Genomic DNA, 18,908 nt, shown 5'->3' with positions numbered 1-18,908 from the left:
GGGCCGGCCCACGGGCGGGGCGAGGCCCAAGCTCCGCCCGGGCAGCGGGAGGGCTCCGTGCCCCCGCCGGGCTGAGGGGAAGGACCGCGATGGCGCTGCTCCTGCTGCTGCTCCTGCCGCTGCTGTCGGCCGCCGCCGCCTACCTGTGCTGCGTGCGGCGGCACACGGGCAGCGCGGGGGCCGTGCTGCGCCGCCGGGAGCCGGGCTGGGCCGAGGCGCGGGGCCGCAGCCCGCCGCGGGACCCTGTGAGCGCCGGGGAGGAGAGGGGGGGCGAGCGGGCGGGCGGGGAGCGGGACTCGGCGCTCACTTCTTGCCTCCTCTCCGCAGTGGGCCCCGCGGCTGTGCGGCTCCGGGCTGCGGCTCTTCGTTCATGTGGCAAACACGGTGGGTCGGGGCAGCGGAGGCGGTACCTCAGGGCGCGGCGGGAGCGGGTAAACAGGGCGGTAAAACCCCACCGAGGCTGGTGGGGAAAGCGGGACCAGGGGGTTCGGAAGGAGGGGGTCTGCTGGGGAATCGTGGGGAGGTTGCGGCGCTCCCTGCGTGCCTTTGGGTTCAGCCTGGCCCCCGGGTGGGATGCGGTGGGGAGAGGGTGAGCTGGCCCCTGGCTGAGCGTGGCACGGCGAGCCCGCAGCCAGCACCAGACTCGGCGGAGTACAGCGGCCGCCGGCTTCCCTCAGGTGTGAGGGGCTCCGGGCCCTTCGGCCCTCAGGGAGGGCGTTCAGGAGAGCCTGGAAGGCAGCCGTGCCCCAGCGCTCGCCCCAGCACTCCCTCAGGTGGGCTTTGGCCTGCGGCTGGTGTGGAGCGTGCGAGGGCTGTGGCAGGGGGCTGGGGGGGGAAAGCCTGCGTCCCCTGCCTTGCGGCATTGCCCACCCAAAAGCAGGTCCTTTCTGTTGCTGCTTGGCCTTTCCTTGTGAGCAGGGGTCAAGGTTAGGCATGAAAGCCGCGTTTCAGCAGAGTGACCTTTTGCAGACCTTGGAGGCTGGGTGGGCCTGGGGTGAAAACTAGCGATGGGCTGTGTGTGTTTGTGAGAATACCTTGCAAGTGGCTTTCTTCCAGGATATAACAGCCAGAATACCTTTTCTTCTTTGCTTTGTGGCTGCTTCTGGTGTGTGGCCCTGAGCTTCTTATCTTTCCTGACATCCCCCTTGGAGGGAGGATGTGAGATTCTCAATCTCCTACAGGACTGTGCTGGTTTAGATTAGATATAGATTAGGAGCCATGCATTTTCAAGAAGAGGCAGCAATTCTTATGTAATGTGTGAGGCAACATATCACTTCGCGGATCTAGGAGTGTGAGTCTTGCTTCAGACTTGTACTGTATGTGTACATCCCTTAACATGTCTGTGAAGCCCACTGTTGAGCTATTAGGACAGGCTGGAATAAGGACTGCTCTCTTTGGGACCGTGGGTATCGCTACACTGGGAACCAAGGTATTCAAAGAGTGTTTTCAGCTGTCTGCTACCACAGAGTCTCCAAATTGTTCATGCTTTTCCAAGTTAACTCTGTTTACTGCAGGAGCTGGTTGAGCGAGAGGAACGATCCTAACAGTAGGATGAACAAAATAATAATAAGTGTCTGCCTTATGCTATGTTTGCATAATCTGTGGAACATGAAGAAAGTAATGGATGGGAGCTAGATAGATGCCTCTTAAAAGTGTTGCACCCTGCAGCTGCAGGCTGCTTCAGGGCTGTGTCAGGGAAGGACAAAAGCAGGAGAACCAAAGGAACACTCTCTTTATAATTATATAAATATGAGGGGGGCAAGAAGGGGAAGCATTTCGGGCCAGTTTTGTGGCCTGAAGTACAAGCATTTGTGCTATTTTTTTACTACATAGCGTTGCATGCTCTCTAGGGTGCTTTTAGACTGTGGCAATTGTGAGCACATCCAGCATTCCTTGTCTAGCGAGGAAGGTGTTTGGGTCAGAGTTACTGCAAACCAATGTTTCTGCTTGCTTTTTTCTAGGCTTTTGGACAGATCTGCTTACTGCCACTTTTAATAAGGTAAGAGTGGGGAGTGTTCTTCCCCTCCCAGTTCCTTTTCTTTTTTTTTTTTTTCTTGTAAAGGTACTTGCATTGTGTACCACTTATGGGTTATCTGAAATGACCTTTTCTAAGAGGGAAGCTGCATAACTTGAGAGTCAGCAAGATTTTCATAATGTTTACTAGATTATTTAAAAAAAACTGGTTTGAGTGGGCCTCTATGAGAAGGAATCAACCTTTATTCACACTCAGGCAAGTGGATAGAAATAAAATTCACCAGCTTGCCTCTTTGCCTTTCTGTTCTTTTGCTAAAGAGCAGTCTTTCCTTTCAAAGCAAAAGCATGTGCAAATCTGCTGTTTATCACCAGCAGTGGTAAAAGAATAGTAGTTGTGTGGAATTGAGGCCGGACATGAAGTTCAGTGGTTTTAGTATGTTCTTTTTTAAGTTACCCACTATTTAGATCAGCCTTTTCTCCTTCTCTCGCTTTTATGTTTTTGTTTAGAAACTGTGCTTTCAAGTGTACATTGCACTAAGCCAGTCAGGTAAGAGGTGTCGGGAACCTCAAGCTCACGCTTGGCTCACATAGTTTGCCTGTGATTTGGTGGATGATCTGTGCAGATCCCAGGACACAGAAATGTATTACACATAATTGGTACCCCTCAATTTTTTGTTTGGGGCATGTGAATCAGTCCCAGACAAGTGTCACTGCTGTTACACAGCAGATCATTCCTTGACAACTATGGCAGGGTCTTGGGTTTTTTCCTTTACATGTTCCAAGCCCTGGACTTACGCTGGTTGTATTTGGTTGCAAATGAACCATGTTGAAGCAGGTCATGGAAAAGTCTGAAGAGGTGCTGTTCTAACAGGATTAGTGCTTGAATGTATGGTTTATACTGCTTTCTCAGTTTCCTTTCCATTCCTGTCCTCTTTGGTCTGTGGGTGATATGTCTAATTAAAGTGAATCAAAGACTTTCACCATTTCTTTCTCAGCTTGGGTGTACGGAGGCTGGCTGGCTTTATGTCAAGAGGTAGGAGGCTCTGTTAAGCAAGCAGGATAGATTTGATGCTGCCTTTAAGAAAGGTGTAAGGGATTATCTTGTAACTGTTGCAACTCCCTGCTGTAAGAGCAGACTGCTAAAACAAAATGTTCTTGGGTAAGGTTCCCTCTGAACAGTCTGAAAAATTAGTCATGGTGGAGCTTGCAACTCTAGCAGTGACTCTCTTTCAGGCTGAACAACTTCTCGCTCATGCGTTCGCTTGACATTCATGAAGATCCCACGTTTATCCCGGAGGTTGCTGCGGAGGTTGCAGAAGACAAGTCTGAGGCTAGAAGCACTTCAGATATTATCGAGCAGCTGATAGCTGCAAGGTCAGTATGTGATGTGTAAGAGTGGAGTGGAAGAACACTTGTCTTGGCACTATTATATCAGTGGAAAGCTGTTGTTGTCAGTATTCTGGATTAAAATCTTTTCCCACACCCAGCTATTTTACAGAACAAATAGTGCTGTCAGTCATCTTTCCTTTTGTAACTTATAAATTGTTGGTAGTTATGTGAAGTTTCCACAAGTTCCAGGGAGCCTGCTTATTGGGGAGAGACCAGATTCTTCCCTTGCTAGGGCTCTGGTTGCACTGTTAGAGCAGATAGACCTAGTGGTTGGCTAGTCAGTGCATACAACCCTTGAAATGAGTTTGCAGGTGTGGCGTTTCTTGCCTGTGGGGAATCTCAAAGAGAACACAGGGGTTACTTGGAGGAGAGAAGGTACATGGGTTGTAAAGAAAAAGATCCACAAGAAATCAGGCTCTGTTAGTTACATTGCTTGGGTAAAAGCCAGTTCAGCATTTTGACTGCAGCCTGCACTTGATTAAATCCCACTAGATTCCAGGCAAAACATTACTAAGGCTTACATGTCTCCTGAGGTCTGATGCTGAGATGGGAGCATCTGGGCTGCTGTGAATGCTCTCCTCAGCTCATCTTGGTTCTTATTGTGGGCCTATCCAGTAGTTACTGAAAATATGAGCTGTACTTCATCAGCATCTCAGGTTCTCTATATGTATCTCAGCTTTTAGCAGGATTAAGCTTGCTCCCTGCTCAAGTTCTTAAACTAAAGCAAGAAAAAACTTTCAGCTCCTTCACTTTAGAGGGAGGGATATGTTTTCTGCAGGCATTGGTCAGGGTGAGTGCAGCCTTCTAGTTCTTATGTCCCTGCCTCCACCAGTGATACATACAGGGCAGGTTACTGGAGCCTTAACCTCTTCCCAGCATAGCACGTTATGGTGCCATGTGCTGTCCTGTTCCAGGATTTGGCTTCTAGTTTGGGTGATGACATGGAGACATCACAGGAGTAGTAATTGTAGCTAGCTCTTCACATGATCTTATGTTAATCCTGTTATGATGAGAAATGGTTTATTTCTTATGTGCTAGAGCCATTGACTTAGTTTTAAAGCAGCTTGCTGATGTGTATCCTTGCATGTGCTGCATAGTGCCTTTTCCCCCTCCTGCACAACACACTGTATGTGCTGCTGGTTATCTCTGGATCTAACTTGCAACAAGATCCTGGGGGTAGTTTTACCAGTATGTTCTAGCTATTCTGTAATGTTGCAGTGGTGAGTAGCAAATGTGAACCTGGAATAAATTTTGAACAGTTAATGACTGCTGTATTGCAGTAGAAATATGAAGCAACTAGGAAATGTCAACAAGACTGACCCCTTATTTCTGTGGCACCCTTAGAGTGCCTAGTGTCTGGTATGTGTGCAAGGAGTCTGTGACAGTGTGAGCTGAAAAGCATAGGCTAGCAGTCCAAACAGTGACCAGCAGGTTTACTGTGAGTGGTGTCCAAACCTGCTTTGGACTGTGATGCTGAAGTCTATAGGTCTAAACAGGGGTGGCTTTGATGGTTCACAGTTGCCCCTTTAATCATTTCTTTGCAGGTCTGATTCTGCTAGCAATGGGTTTAGCTTCAAAGGGATCAAAGACTACCTGGACTGCTACCGGTAGGTGAAATTACAGTCTGGAAACAACCTGTCTCACGTGTTCCCCTCCTGTGGTGGGCTGCCACTGTTCTACAAGCTCTTAGGCCTCTCTCTTTGTTAGAATTGTCCTTGAGGTACCACTGTTTAGCATCACCCTCTGCAGTCCTTTCCCACTAATAAAGTAACAAAAGAAAACCAGCTGGGAGAGCTGGCACAACTTTTACAAGCCTGCAAGGATATTTAAATGCTATTTTCCTTGGCTTATTGTCAGTCTTCTCTGGGGGAGATTTCTACATACCTTGTTTGCCCAAACATGAGTGAGAAGGAAGGAAGGTTCATGTGGATGATGCGAGTTGCATATACTGTGCATCTTTGAAAAATCACTTGGTTCCCCACTGCTTGTGTTCCTGTGAGCAGTTTGCCTGCTTTCACCCAGTAAATGTGTCCAGCTTGGAAAGAACTGGGAGTACATCTCTGACTGTCCAGTTCTGCAAGCTGTTGGCTGCTTGGTAGCTCCTGGTTGCCTGTGGGGCATGCACCACATGTAGAGTGCTCACATAAATCCTCTTGTGCTCCTCGCACTGGTTCCTCAAGGACCACCTCTACCAGCAGGCTGTGGAGTGGAAGCCGACACTAGTCTGGTGTTACAGGTGCATCCTGACTGTGCGGCTTTTGTGTCAGCCAGAGACAGACGTGTTTGTGGTGTAATGTAGCCTTTTGCCAGGAGCAGGGGAAGGCCTGTTTGTTATGACAGTACTGCTGGGAGCCCCTTCTTTGTAACAGGAGACCTGTAGGAAGGAAGGGGAGGCTGACCTCTTGGTCTTAGCTCATAGTACTGGGAGTTTCGTAGCTTCAGGAGCTTGAGGACTCTGTAAAACTGTCAGCTGGCCTTCCCTGTTTATCTGGTGGTTCAGGAATATCTTGGTAACTTTCCTAGTTCCTGCCACTATTCTAAGGGTTGGAGGTGTGCTGCGTAGGCAAATTCTGTACTTAAGGAAGGGAGTCTTCTGTCCTGGTGGTGTCAACTGTGTTGAAATCATCACCACATGCAGATTTTTACATAGTTCTTGCTTACAGCTGTGACAGCTGCCATCTTGCTACATGAGGGGCAAACCCTGTGTGTGGGTGTGGTGTGGGGGTCTTGTAACAAGGTCCCAACTTCTGTCCTGCCCTGTAGGAGTGGGAAGCTGACGCCATCTCAGGTAGCAAAGAACATCATTGCCATGCTGGAGGACTGCGACAAATCCACGCCCCCACTCAGAGCGATAGTGCAATGGGACTCGGAGCAAATAATGCTGGTAATGTCTGCATCTGGTAGGAAAGGGGCCTCTGCTGCCCCAAGAGCAGTATCATCCATTAGAAGGGGCAGAGGCTCTTCTGCTGATATATTGCACAGATAAATATGTATGGTTTTCCTCCCTCCTTGTGCAGAGGACTACAAACAAGTTTTCTTCCTGCCAGGAGAGAGGTAGCATTAAAGCAGTCTGTTTCCTGCTGGATGACTATATGTTTAAAATGGGACTTCTGTGCTTATGTGTTATCTATTAGCATAGATGCTTCGAAGTAGTGGTTTCCCACCAGTATATGGTGGAAGAAGAAAGAAACTCTTATAGTTTGGCTTAGTAGCAGACTGAGAAAACCATTTTTGGTATCCATTCTGATGCTGGTAATGACCTTTGGCTGAACTAAATATATATAATATACACTTTTTATTTTTCCTTTGTGCAGATGGCTGAGGCCTCCACTGCTCGTTACAGGAATAAATGTACCCTGTCATATCTGGATGGCATCCCAGTGTGTCTGAAAGAAGAGTTCAAAGTGGTGAGTTTCCTTGTCTAGCTGTCAGTTCATCTTGCAGGTGGTCAACATGGACAGCTCACTCCAACGAGGTTTAAAGGCCAGCTCTAATGAGGTTTTAAGGCCAGCTCCCTGGCAAAAGCCTGAGAATGTTTGTAATGAGTAGGATTAACAAGTTTTGCCAGGTGAAGACAGATCTTGGGTACAGCAGACGTGTTTCGTATCTTGTACTGATCTCTTTAATCCGTGGGAAGTAGAGAGTGGGAGTGGGAAACAGTCCCTCTTCTGATGAAATGAGAATGTATGAAAGCATCTGTAGCAGTGGGTGTAACTGCCTGTATTTCTCAGGCACTGCCTCTGCTCCACCAGCAAAGCATCCCTCTCTCCTTACTTTAAAGGACGTGTCAGAAATATGTGTTACTTTGAAAATCTTCATTCATGAGGAGTTTTGCCTGTGGCCTAACAAGTTACGATTAAATGCTCCTGACAGTGTCATCAAGCTGTTGTAGGTTCTGCAGAGACCTACCCACAAGGTGGGAGTCCTGTTTCTGTATAGAGTCTTCCATTGCTACCTCAAGGAGTACTTAGCATATCCTGAAAATTAGTCCATCTGGTATTTTGGCATTCATCTAATCTTGGTGCCTTGCTTCAAAGCACTGCAGATCTGAAATGCTGCAGCTCTGTCTGTAGAAAAATGGAAAATAGAGCTCCTACGTGCTGTGGAGCCAAGGTGACTGTTCTGCAGCCTCTGGGCATAGCAGATGCATTGTTGCAGGGAGGCAGACATTTTGATGATCTACGTGTTTCTGCTCTTCTGTGTCATGGTATTAAAAGGACTCGTCTGCATGGGCGAAGGACCAGATATTGAAGGGTTAAGTGTCCTGTGAAGCTTCCTAGCCCCTACTTTACCTCTGTGGGTCCTAATGTCTGGGATCTGTTATGGAGTTGAAGTGTGCATGCTTCACAGGCACACATGCCTGCCTACCTTGCCAGGGTTTTAGGGTGAATAATAAGGTGTCTTCTTGCTAAGGTACCTTACCATCACCGAGTGGGAACAGTGTATCTTGGGACAGAGCCTGAAACAGAAGATGCTACTGTGGCCAAGAAGCTGCGAGAGGCTGGGGCTATCATTATTGGGGTCTCAAACATGCATGAACTAGGGACTGGAACAACTGGATGCAACCCTAATAGGTAAAAATCCCTTTTGCCTCTCTTTTCCCCCCCCCCGGTCTAGAAAGCTAAAAGTCTGTCCAGTACTGTCAGGGAAAGGTATAAAAATAGGGCAAGCATGTGAGGATAAAACTGACTGAAGCACCCTGTGCAGGGAGAACCCTGAGGGTATAAAACCCCAGCATTGTAGATTTGAGGGTCAGAGTAGCTGTGGAAGCCTGAAGGCACCTGAAACCAAAGGAAGGAGAGAATCTGAGTGGTGTCTGCTGAGTAAGGAACTTGGTTTGCCAGGTCTTACAGGCCTGGAGGTGTGAATGTTTACAGGATAAGTGGTAGACAAAAGTGGTGAGAGAAAATAGATAAATAGTAATCTAATGCTTAGTCACAGTAATGGCTAAAGGCCCAGAATGATGAGAAAATGTAGTCATCTCAGGATAATGTAGTGGGTTTACTGTATTTCCTAGCTAAAACAGGTTCACTGGAATTTACTTTACTGTTGAGAATTCTCCAGCTGTAGCCAAACTGAGAACTGCTATTCCAGAGCAGTGGTCCTCAGAGCCTTGATAAGGCATGTGTGGAGAGCCATGCTTGTGCACATGCAGCTGGATGGAACTGGGGATCCCCCATCAGCTGCAACAACACACCAGGGCACTTCCTCCCTGTGAGGTTGGCTGGGTACCTTGCCTCCTGGCCGGTCTCTGGTGTCTGGGGACTGTGGTCAGACTGGAGACTTTGGGAGCTGTTGCTCTGGGATAAAGGGCAGAGTGGGGATGCTGACTTGCTTGTCTGTAAGAATTGCTGGCTGCCAGCTGCTCCGCCTTTTGGAACTGCGTAATGCACTGTAGCATGCAGTAATGGCACGGTGTTGTCGCAGACAGAAGAGCTGGAGTGGCATCCTTTCTGTTGCTTTGAGCCTGCCTTTTGGATGGGCTGCTTGTGATAATGAGATTGGGCTTTGAGGTAGAAGTCTTCTTTGCATCTTGTTTTCTAGGGACATAGCATTGTCTGGGATTAAATGGTATCTCTTTACTAAGAAATCAGAATCCCTGAGCTGTGTTTCTGGATCTTTTCCTGCCCTGTAGTGCATGTGGTCCTTCCTAGGAAAAGATTCAACACTGTTTGTCTGCTTCAGGTACCACAAGATCCCTAGGAATCCCTACAAGCCTAACCACTTCACAGGTGGGAGCTCCAGTGGGTCAGCAGCAGCTGTAGCAGCAGGTAAGTGGTCCTAAATGGAGATCAGAGGTGGTGGGAAGAAGGTCCTGAGCCAGAGTACCTCAGGCATTTAGTTTTTACAAAGCGGTTTAGAAGCTGGAGAGAACTTGTAGCTGAACAGAGAGCTCTGTGTACTGTCTTGGCTACAGCTACTAGTAGAATGGACAGGGCAACACGATGTCTCTGATCACAGGCCCATGTGTGGGTTGTGTTTTTTTTGTAGGTCTCTGCCCGGTGGCTATTGGCACAGATGGGGGTGGCTCTGTGAGGATTCCTGCTTCGTTCTGTGGTGTGGTGGGGCTGAAAGGTAGAGTCCTTTAATCATGGAGGGGGAGTGTGTGTCTTGTTCGCTGTTTTGAGGATGCCACAAACAAGTCAGGCACAGTCCATTAATTCCTGTCAAGCAAAACTTGACCAGAGAAACCCTGGAGTATAACACCTTGGGAGTCACATGGGCTGGACTGGCAGAGTGGACATATTCTCAATACTGACTATTGTAAAGATATTAAAACCCCCAAACTTACTTGAGTCAAATGCTAAACAAAACACGGGTGCTGCTTTTTTTGCTACTCACTCATCCCTCTTCAATATCCATTTGTTGCCGAGAGGTGTTCTTAACACCTGTGTCTGTAGTGAGCTGGTGAAAAGCAGCTCCAGCCCCAATGGTTTGCCATCACCCCTATTATATGGAGAGGCTGATGCTGCTCAGACTATCTGGTCCATTAAACCTGGTAATAGGCTTGTATATAACCGGGATGTAGTAATTCCCTCTTATCTCAGTGTTAGAAGGAGTAGCAGGTTTTGCTGTACAAAATTAATGTAATCAAGAAGAATGTGCAGAGGACATAAATGCACAGGGCAGTTTCTACACCATGGGAGGTGGTGAGACAGGATTGTCACATGGAAGAGATGCCAGCTTCTGGGAATGGCTTATCAATCTGAAGGATCTTGGCTGCTTCATTTGAGGGCAGATACTCAGCCATTACTGTTTTTCTGTCCTTCACATGTGATCAACTTGACTAATTTTGATTCATCTGAGGAAGATAATGATGACAATGACAAAAATCTAACTGCTCAGAAAGGCGATACAAGTACTTGCAGAAGACAATTGGTGTTAGGCTTGAGGTCTCACTGGTGGAGTGGGTGAAATCTCCCAGGGGGTGGTATCTCTTGCTGTTGATAATCCTGCTGCTGCCTCTCCATCCTCCATACCATAGGTGCTGCTTCTGCATATTTCAATGCATGTATTTCAAAATGCCCCTGCACATATTTCCTCTCAGCTAAATAATTTCTTATGGGGAAACCAGTTTCACTATTTGTTGAACCTGTCTCTTTCACTGATGAGACAGATCGTGGTCAGCAGAACAGGGCACTGAAAGATGAGTGACTGCGCTCTGAAACAGCAAACAGTGACTAGCAGGGTATGTTGCTTACTGACTAGAGGTATCAGAGCCATCTAGGTCAGACCTTGCCAGCAACTACTGGTACCTGGCTAACTGCCCATTTCTTTTTCTCTAGGCACATTTGGGCGCATTAGTTCTTACGGCAGCTTGCCACTCTCCTACTCCACAGTCAGTGTAGGTAAGAGAACTTCTGTTCCGCTTCAGGGACCTTGCTGTGTGCTGTTCTCACAGGGGAGGCAATCAGTGCCTATGAAGGACCTTGGGAGGAAGGGTACCGTTTACTCCTTGTCACATTTTTAGAACTGATCTCTCTTTTACAGGACCTATCTGTACCTCAGTGGCAGATGCAGCCATTGTTTACAGTATCCTTGCTGAGCCAGATCCGCTCTATCCATATGGTAGGTGAGCCCTCTCCCTCCCAAAGCCCAGGTGCTTTGCCTTCCTAGAAGCATCCTAGATAAAAGGAGGAACTCTTGTTTGTGCCCTGCAGGACTAAAACAGCCCAAAGCAACTCTATCTGATATGTGTGCTACTGACCTGAAAGGCTTAAAACTGGGAGTGGACTGGACATTTTTTAAGGTGACTGTTCTACCTCTTTCTTTCTGCTGCTTTGCAAAATGAGAATTTAAAGGAATTCAGTGCATTCACTGTTTCCTTGCCTGTCATTGTTAGAGCTCTTCATATTTAGTCTTGTAATTGGAAGAGAATATACCCTGGGTGAAACCATCGACAGGGATAGATTTTTTCCTAGGGCAGTCTTTTGAGGAAAAGTCTGTTGGAGGCATGAGGCAAACTAATGACTGTACAGTTGATGGCAGTGTGCTTCCTTATACTGCTGTTTCTATTGGAAGCAGTGCTTCTGAGCTGATTACAAAAGGCAGTTGGTTTAAAATCAAATGAGGAAAATTAAGTGTATCTGTTTGGTGACAATGCTGTAGCTGGCTGCGTGATACTTCATCATTCCAATATGGAAACAGGGCTTGCAAGCTAGTACTGCTTGGCAACTGTAATGCGACCCCACAAATGTGCTCAGGATTTCTTCCCTGGAGGAAAACCAGGACTCTTTCTGGCTCTGCCCCAGTGCAGAGGAGGAATATGCTCTCCTCTGGAAAAGATGACCTTTCTTTTCCTTAGGGGTATGACCTGCAAGCTGTGGAGCAGGTGGCCTAGGGCAGTCCTGGAGGGCTGTGTTTCACTACTATTAGGGACAAGAGCAAGGAAATCTCCATGAGGACCAAAGTCCTGGTGAGTGCACTCACCAAGGAGAAGACAGCTGTTACTAAAGTCTGCTTAGTTCTTTGCTTTTATTCTCTAGGCATGTGACGATGAAGTCCTGTCCATCTGTGAGAAAGGTAAAGAGGAAAAGTCTGTCTCTTACTCTGCCTGATGTCAAGGTATCACTTGGTGCTCCTCTTACATCTGCATTAAAAAGATCTCACCTGAAGTCCTTGAAGGCAGATGTTTAAAGAGGTCTGGCTGGACAAACAGCAGTAGCTTTGTATTAGGGAAGCTCTCCTGACTGCTGAGGGTTAAAAAGCTCGGCAGTTGTAGGCTAGTCAGGTTACAATGGAAGAATGCAGTCCAGTGTGCTAAGCCGCTGTATAAAGACAGATCTGTGCTTTTAATACTTACTCTGCGAGCTTTAGTGGTAAAAGACTTTTAAGGGAGAGACTTGTTTCACGACATAATGTTCAGTAGCAAAGACAGGGCTAGGTCTTTGTGATGTATCCAGTCCTCTGGTATTTCCTTGAAATCAGCCAAATGGTGCCTTTAGGGTGGCTTTGTCAGATTTTAGACTAAGCAAAATTGACCCTGGTGAGTACTTGGGGCTGGGGCAAAAGACTCTACAATGCCTGGTATAGTAAGTAGTTGGCCTCCTACGCATTGGAGCTGAGAGAGTTCACAGTATTCAAGCTTTGTTTGCCTGGATTTTCTTCAGCCTCCTTATTTCCATAGACACTCATGCTTCTGCATGTGTAGAGTTTTCTTAGAAGAAATGCACCATAAGCCAGTGAAATAGGCAAGCCTGGGTATTTATGAAGAAGCTGGGGACAAAAAAAAGATACAGATTCTTTTTAGACTGCAAAATATTCACTTTTCCTGAAATCTTGGTGTTCAGCCTTACTAAAGTACATCAGGATTTAGTGAACCTGTACTGTTGACCTGGTCTCTTGAGTATCCCCTGGGTTTCTCTACCATAATGGTTCATAAGAGGCTTTGAATGGGAATCTTGTGATGCTAAATAAACACTTTGTGCTGATAGAATACCAGTCATGTCGAGTGCTTGGAAGCATTGTTGGTCCACCTTTACTCTTCAGGTTAACTTTGGGGGCTAGAGGGAAGAGCTGAACTTGCCTGAAAGGCAGCAGCTATGTTAGGAACCTGTCTGCAAGCCCCTGCCCCTGCCCTGTTGGGATGTTGAGTTCTAGTTAGGCTGAAGGCCTTTACCTATGAGAAGCAGCTGCAGCAGTCTGCATGCCACATGATGTGCTGGAGATGCTTACCTTGTAATGGCCTATGGGGTCTCCAACTTCTCAAGGGAGTGGAGATTTGCAGCCCTTCTGTGAAGTTTGGTGTACTCAGGGATGCTGTTTGTTTTACCTGTTCTGTATGCAGCTGTGGAGCACCTGCAGAGTTTGGGAGCTAGTGTGGTTGAAGTGTTTCTTCCAGAGATGGAGGAAGTTCGAGTAGCACATGTAATCTGCATTCTCAGCGAGATGAGGGACTTCCTGCAACCTGACTTCAATAAACATTTCCAGGAAATGGTAAGTAGCAGCAGCTTGGATCGGTGGCAGTAATTGTCCTGGCTGATACAGAGCAAGTGTCATGTCACTGAGAAACCTGAGGGTTTCCTGCTTTTTCTGTGACAAACCACCAGTTGGGTGAGTACCGATATAGTAGACCGGACCTGGAAGAGAACTTCTGGGCTCCACATTGAGTTTCTTGCAAGCAGAGCCATGGTCGATGTTTTCTTTCAGAATTTGGACACTCGGGCTAACCTGGCCTTGGCTTCCCAGTTCACAGCTCTGGATTATATTACGGTAAGGAACGTGCTGTGGTGAGGGCTGGAGGGAGGCACCTAGTGAAATTGTAAAGGTGGGGTAGAGGATTCTCTTACCTTTCCACGTGTATGGGGAGATTATCACCCAGCTGGACTGCCTTCTGCTGTGAAAGCATGCTGAATGGTGGGGCACTACAGAGGACACACCATCTGGACTAGTCCTGCATCTTTGATTCTAAACTGCACGAGTGGTGTTGTCTTTTGCAAAGGCATAGGTTCTGATGGGCAGAGTCTGTCAACATCAAACGTGAGCCTCGCGGATCAAGAAGGCCCAGTCAGACAGTGGTCTCTCTGCTTGCAGGCAAATCGACAGAGAACTCGGAGCATGCGATTTTTGCAAGAGATCTTCACCACTGTGAACTGTATCCTTACACCAGGTATTGGCAGTCTCGGCCAAAGAGCGGGTCCCCAAAAGCTGTGGTGCATTTTAGGAACAGTCACTCCATTAACTTCCCCTTTTGTGCATGACTTTTGTGCAAATACTTTGCTGTGTCTCAAGCCTTCAGAAGCTAATGCAGTCTGGTTAGAAAGGCTGCTGTGTATTTCTAGATCTGCTGTGTATTTCTATTCTTACTGCCTATATCGTCCATGACTCTGAGAAACTCCTTGGTATTTGAAATGGGAGCTGCAGAGCCAGCACGTTGACATGAGGGGGGGGGACTGGATGTCTACTTCTGTGTATGCAAATGTTCTTGCTCTAAAAAGGAACTGCTTAATTCATAAATCCCAGTGACTTGATTGCGTTCCAGGGGTGTGAGTTGGCATCACCAACGTTTATCAAACATGGCTTTAATGACCTGAGCTGTTCCTTGAAGATTGCCCACTGCCCGACTCTTCCTTTGCTCTTTAAGCACTTAAGGTTGCCCAGACAGGCTGTGGCATCTCCATCCCTGGGGATATTTAAAAGCCATTTGGACATGGTCCTTGGCAGCCTGCTCTAGCTGACCATCCGAGACAGAAGGGTAGACAAGATGATGTCCTGAGGTCCTCTTAAATTTGTGATCTCTCCACAGCTGTTGCTTGCACTGCCCCAAGAATCTATGAATCTGATCTCTTGACTGGGAGCAGCGACCTGTCCTTCACAGTCCGGTCCATGAGGTAAGAAGAGCACTGCCTACACTACAGTAACAAGCGTGGGAACAGCTGGAGGCTAGCTGCACTAACTGAAGGAGCTCAGGCTGTAGAGCAGGAGAGATTGATCCTAGTTGCTTTTCCCCAAAGCATGTCTCTGCTGCTGTCCTAAGGCAGGAATGCTGACAACAGCTTTTTCCCCAGGTTCATGCAGCTTGGTAACTTCACTGGGATTCCAGGCCTTGTGGTCCCCATTGGATATTCTGCTGCTGGGCTTCCCATCAGTTTCCAGGTGAGTATTGGCTCTTTGTGAATGCTGGGTCATAAAAATCCCCAGCTGACTTTGTCCTGAACCACTATAACCAGGCTCCTGCTGTTCCACATAACACACTTGAGGACTTGGCAGGCGCTGGTAATAAGTTTTAACTTGTGGGTGAAGAGATTTGCCTCGGAGAAACTCACTCCTGAATGGTAGAAGGACTCTTCAGATATCTGGGAGGTAGACTTATCTGTCGTCTTGTTTGTTTGCATCAGTACCCAATTTGTCACTACTTTCATCTCCGATTTCTCATTTCTGTAACTTCTTTAAGACCTTCCCTCTTGAAATGGACCTCATGCATATGAAAGGCCCATGTCTTGTAATGATAAGTCACACAGCTGCCTTTATCCCAAATAAAAAGTTACTTACTGATGTAATAGGGAAAAAAAACATGTGTCCTTTAGGTGCTGTTGAGGGAAAAGAAATTGTTTTCTAGGGCTTTCAAGAGCACCTGTATGTGATGATGCTACTTTTTTCCTCCCCTCCTTCCTCCTTTCTCTCTCCCTCTCTCGTCTTCTCCCAGGTCATGGCAAAATGGTGGGATGAAGCTGTTCTTCTGAGGATTGGCCTGAAGCTAGAGCAGTTCCGTTACCAGACAAAAAAACCATCCATTTATTACGACATCCTTGCATGATGGAGTGACCAAGAAGGGGACTAAGCCTTTTTTTTTTTTTTTTTTTCCCTAGTGTGACCTGAGCGAATATTAAGAGTGGACTTGTTTTCAGTGTTCATCTGAGTAAGGCTCAGTAGTAGGCCTGTTTGAGGAATGGGGAGGAACACTGGTCTAAGCAGGCACTGATGCTTAGCAGCCATCACTTCTGCTCCCTGTTTGTTATTGGATGGTCCAGTTTATACTGGGGACACCAACTGTGCTAGCTAGTTCCTCACTGTGTTTTTGCCAACAGGGGAAGCTGCAACTATCTTCTGCAACCCCTTTCCATGTAAGTGTCCTGTGTAAAGATGGAAGACAATTGCATCTACAGGACTGCATGTGGGCAGTTCATACTACTGTGCAGGGAAAGGTGCAATCTCTAGACCTTAAACCTCACTGAACTCCTCCTGCTCCAGGATATAACAAAGGTACTGTTTTGAGGGGGGAAGAGACAGCAAATAATGCCTAGCTCCCTTGGAATGATGAGGATCTTAACACAACTGCAATTAGGTAGTTTTGTCTTTTGGCCCCTTACTTAGTTCCTCACAGCAATATAGCAAGCCTGTAGCTATGGAAGTGTTGCTGTGCTGCTGTTCCTTAAGCTACAAACAGCCTAAGGTCAGTTCTTAACTGTTCCACGAAGTAAGGGTGTGCTTGCTACATGAGCTGTCCTATCTACCTTCGGCCTTATGTGCAAGGGTAAGAAAAAGTAGAGCATGAATCCTCATCAACTCGGCGATTCAAAGCTCTGGTTCAGGGCTCACCAGGTATCCTGGGCTTGTGATCAGGCTGCTGGAGAAGCTGTCATATAGATAGGAGCAGAGAAGATAACTGTATTCTTACTCAGCTTGGAAGGGAAGAAGGAACAGAAAGTAGTTGCAGTTTCTCCCAAACTCAGTACGGTTTGGGAGGGTTTTCCCCCCCCCCCCCCATACATACCCACTCTTTAAGCAGAGCTAGCACTTTACTAATGGCAAAGTTCAGTCAGACGGCATCTGAATGGAAGAACATCGCATTGCCATCTCCTTAATCACCTGAGTTAAACCATCAACTCCTACCATCAGCTGCCCCTAGCATCCACAGTTAAATTATATGGTTGATACTGCCTTTTAATTCCCCTATGTGATACTGCCACAACTGTTTTTTCACTAGATTCTAGTATAGTTCAGCTTTATGAAGAAGAGTTTAAAAGTAAATATTTCTATTATTAATGCTAAGTTATTAAACACTACCAACATACCTTAGAGTGAAACACTGCTGAAATGCATTGTATAGCAATAAGGGAGTTCATAAGTGTTTGACAAGAATAAATTTCTGCCAGGAACATTATTGCTTGAAGGAAGTGACTGAATATTCCCTAATTTAATGCTATTACTCATGGGATTAGAGATGGATGTTTAAAATACTCAACTACAGTCCTTCTAGATGAAGCTATTTATTTCATATCCCTTCCTAAATGACACATGATGAAAAATTATAATTTCAATATCTAATTAATTCTCTGGGCAAAGTGAGGGAGCTCAAGTTGCTAGGAGGAATGATAGGAGCTAAAGTTAAGAGTTTGTTGTCTTTTAAAAATAATACTCACATCCTACTAACAGTGGGAAGAAGAAAGAACTGAGAGGTTTTACTGACTGACAATAGTGTTGGCTGTCTTTTCTGCACACTGCTTCCTCCCTTTCTCTAAACTGGTATCACATCAGTGCACGTTTCCAGTGCAGCACTTCCCTGGTACTGAATTTACTATGATAAACTTTACTTGTCCTGGTGAAAGGCCCCCGTGTTTCCTTTCTTCCCCTGACTGTCAACTTATCCAAGTTCTACAGCAGACCAGTTCCTAATTAACATCAGTTCTATCCCCACTGTATGCAGTAGCAAGGCAGTTGTGTGAGCAAAGCGGACACAGTGACCACACACACAATCCTGTTGCTTCACATAGATATATGTATGGGTATAGATATACGGTATATACACATTGATTTTTTTTATATATATATAAAATAACACCTTGTTTATAAAGCGACATTTAATTGCCACTGGTTCCCTTCCCGCCCCACAAAAACAATAGTATACAAAATATAAAATATTTTAAATATTTATAAACGCTGCAAGAAAAAAATAGAACTGTACGAAAATATTTTTTTTTTCTGAGGTTCCCTCCCTGGCCTGTGGGAAGGGAAAAAGAAGGGGTACACATTTGGCCGGCCTAGTGTGCCTTGAGTCCGTAGTTGTTAAGCGGGTAGGAGTATGCCCTGCCTAATACTATCCGGTCCCGGAGGAGCTTAAATAAGACATAATAATTGCAGAAAAGGATAAGGGCCATGGAGAGGGTATGGTTCCACTTCTCTGAGCGCAGCAGCGAGTAGAGCTGGTAGCAGACCACACTGCCCTCGATGAGAATCAGGAGGTTGAGCAGCCGTAATGGACGGTGAAAAAGGAACTGCAGGGAAACAGTTAAAAAAGACAGATTTCTATAATTTGTTGCAGTGTTAAAGTGGGGAGGGGTACATACATAATGTTGTTGGGCACCACTGTGCTAATGACCATCATGCTGGGCAGAAGAAATGTTTGTACTCCAACCACTGCTAGCATAAGAAACAAGGTGTGTAGGAGTGTCATTTTTCTTGAGAAGGGGAGGATGGGTGAAATAACGTACTGGCCAGCTGACATACTTTAATGTTTCCTTGGAAGACATTGACTAGAACCCTCTTTAAGAATATGCCACTGCCTGATGGGAGAGCTGCATCACTGTAACGAGCACGCGCTGACAAGGCAGCCGTGGCTTCCATCCTGCCCAGACATCACTGTCATCCTGCAACGGGAAAGCCCCTCTGCTGCAAATGGGTATTTTAGCGGCAACAGGCTGTTGCACAGCACTGAACTCTTCCCCACGATCTGCTCTGCTGCAGCTATGTTTGCGCCTCTCCTCCCTCCCACCATCATAAGTCACCAAGCAAGAGAAGAGATACTTGCGTAAAAGCGGGCGTGGGACACATCTGAAGGCACTGCTACGTTATAAGGCCCAACTGCTTTATACAGGCATCGGCTACGTCGCACCAGAACTCCTTGTGGCCATATTGTGTTTTCTGACCAGCTGTGGGGAAACAATGCCAGAGCGTTAGCATCTGTGCTCGCAACTCCCTGGACGTGGGTTCACGGGAATGGACTGCATCTTGAAAAATACCAAAGCCTCTGCCACAGGGATGTCCTAGCTCCCACTGGAAAAGCACAGAGGATCACAAGCCCACCAGATGGACTCTGAGTGATGCAA

The 18,908-nt window shown here is 46.7% G+C and overlaps 2 protein-coding genes across 5 annotated transcripts in view; one reads left to right on the top strand and one right to left on the bottom strand.

Annotated features, from left to right (window-relative positions):
• The first annotated feature begins 29 nt into the window (after window positions 1-29).
• Window positions 30-16,964, top strand: LOC119148191 (fatty acid amide hydrolase-like). Its single transcript, XM_037388015.1, has 20 exons — window positions 30-245; window positions 328-384; window positions 1,962-1,999; window positions 3,208-3,348; window positions 4,908-4,970; window positions 6,127-6,247; window positions 6,678-6,770; window positions 7,777-7,937; window positions 9,049-9,134; window positions 9,355-9,438; window positions 10,650-10,712; window positions 10,855-10,932; window positions 11,025-11,113; window positions 11,850-11,886; window positions 13,151-13,299; window positions 13,513-13,575; window positions 13,897-13,972; window positions 14,609-14,693; window positions 14,871-14,958; window positions 15,509-16,964. The coding sequence occupies exons 1-20, from the start codon at window positions 90-92 to the stop codon at window positions 15,617-15,619; spliced, it is 1,839 nt and encodes a 612-aa protein (XP_037243912.1). The 5' UTR covers window positions 30-89; the 3' UTR covers window positions 15,620-16,964.
• TMEM39A (transmembrane protein 39A) overlaps window positions 16,563-18,908 on the bottom strand; it is a 28,874-nt gene continuing 26,528 nt past the window's right edge. For all 4 annotated transcript variants that reach the window (XM_037388011.1, XM_037388012.1, XM_037388013.1 and 1 more), the window contains 2 exons: window positions 18,611-18,731; window positions 16,563-18,077 (listed from right to left, as the gene is read on the bottom strand). In XM_037388011.1, coding sequence (XP_037243908.1) covers window positions 17,844-18,077; window positions 18,611-18,731 — 355 coding nt within the window. In that variant the 3' untranslated portion in view covers window positions 16,563-17,843. The remainder of the gene's footprint in view (window positions 18,078-18,610; window positions 18,732-18,908) is intronic.

The sequence above is a fragment of the Falco rusticolus genome, chromosome 5, assembly GCF_015220075.1.
Source record: "Falco rusticolus isolate bFalRus1 chromosome 5, bFalRus1.pri, whole genome shotgun sequence".
In the NCBI taxonomy this organism is placed as follows: domain Eukaryota; kingdom Metazoa; phylum Chordata; class Aves; order Falconiformes; family Falconidae; genus Falco; species Falco rusticolus.
This window is presented reverse-complemented; position numbering and strand designations above follow the sequence as displayed.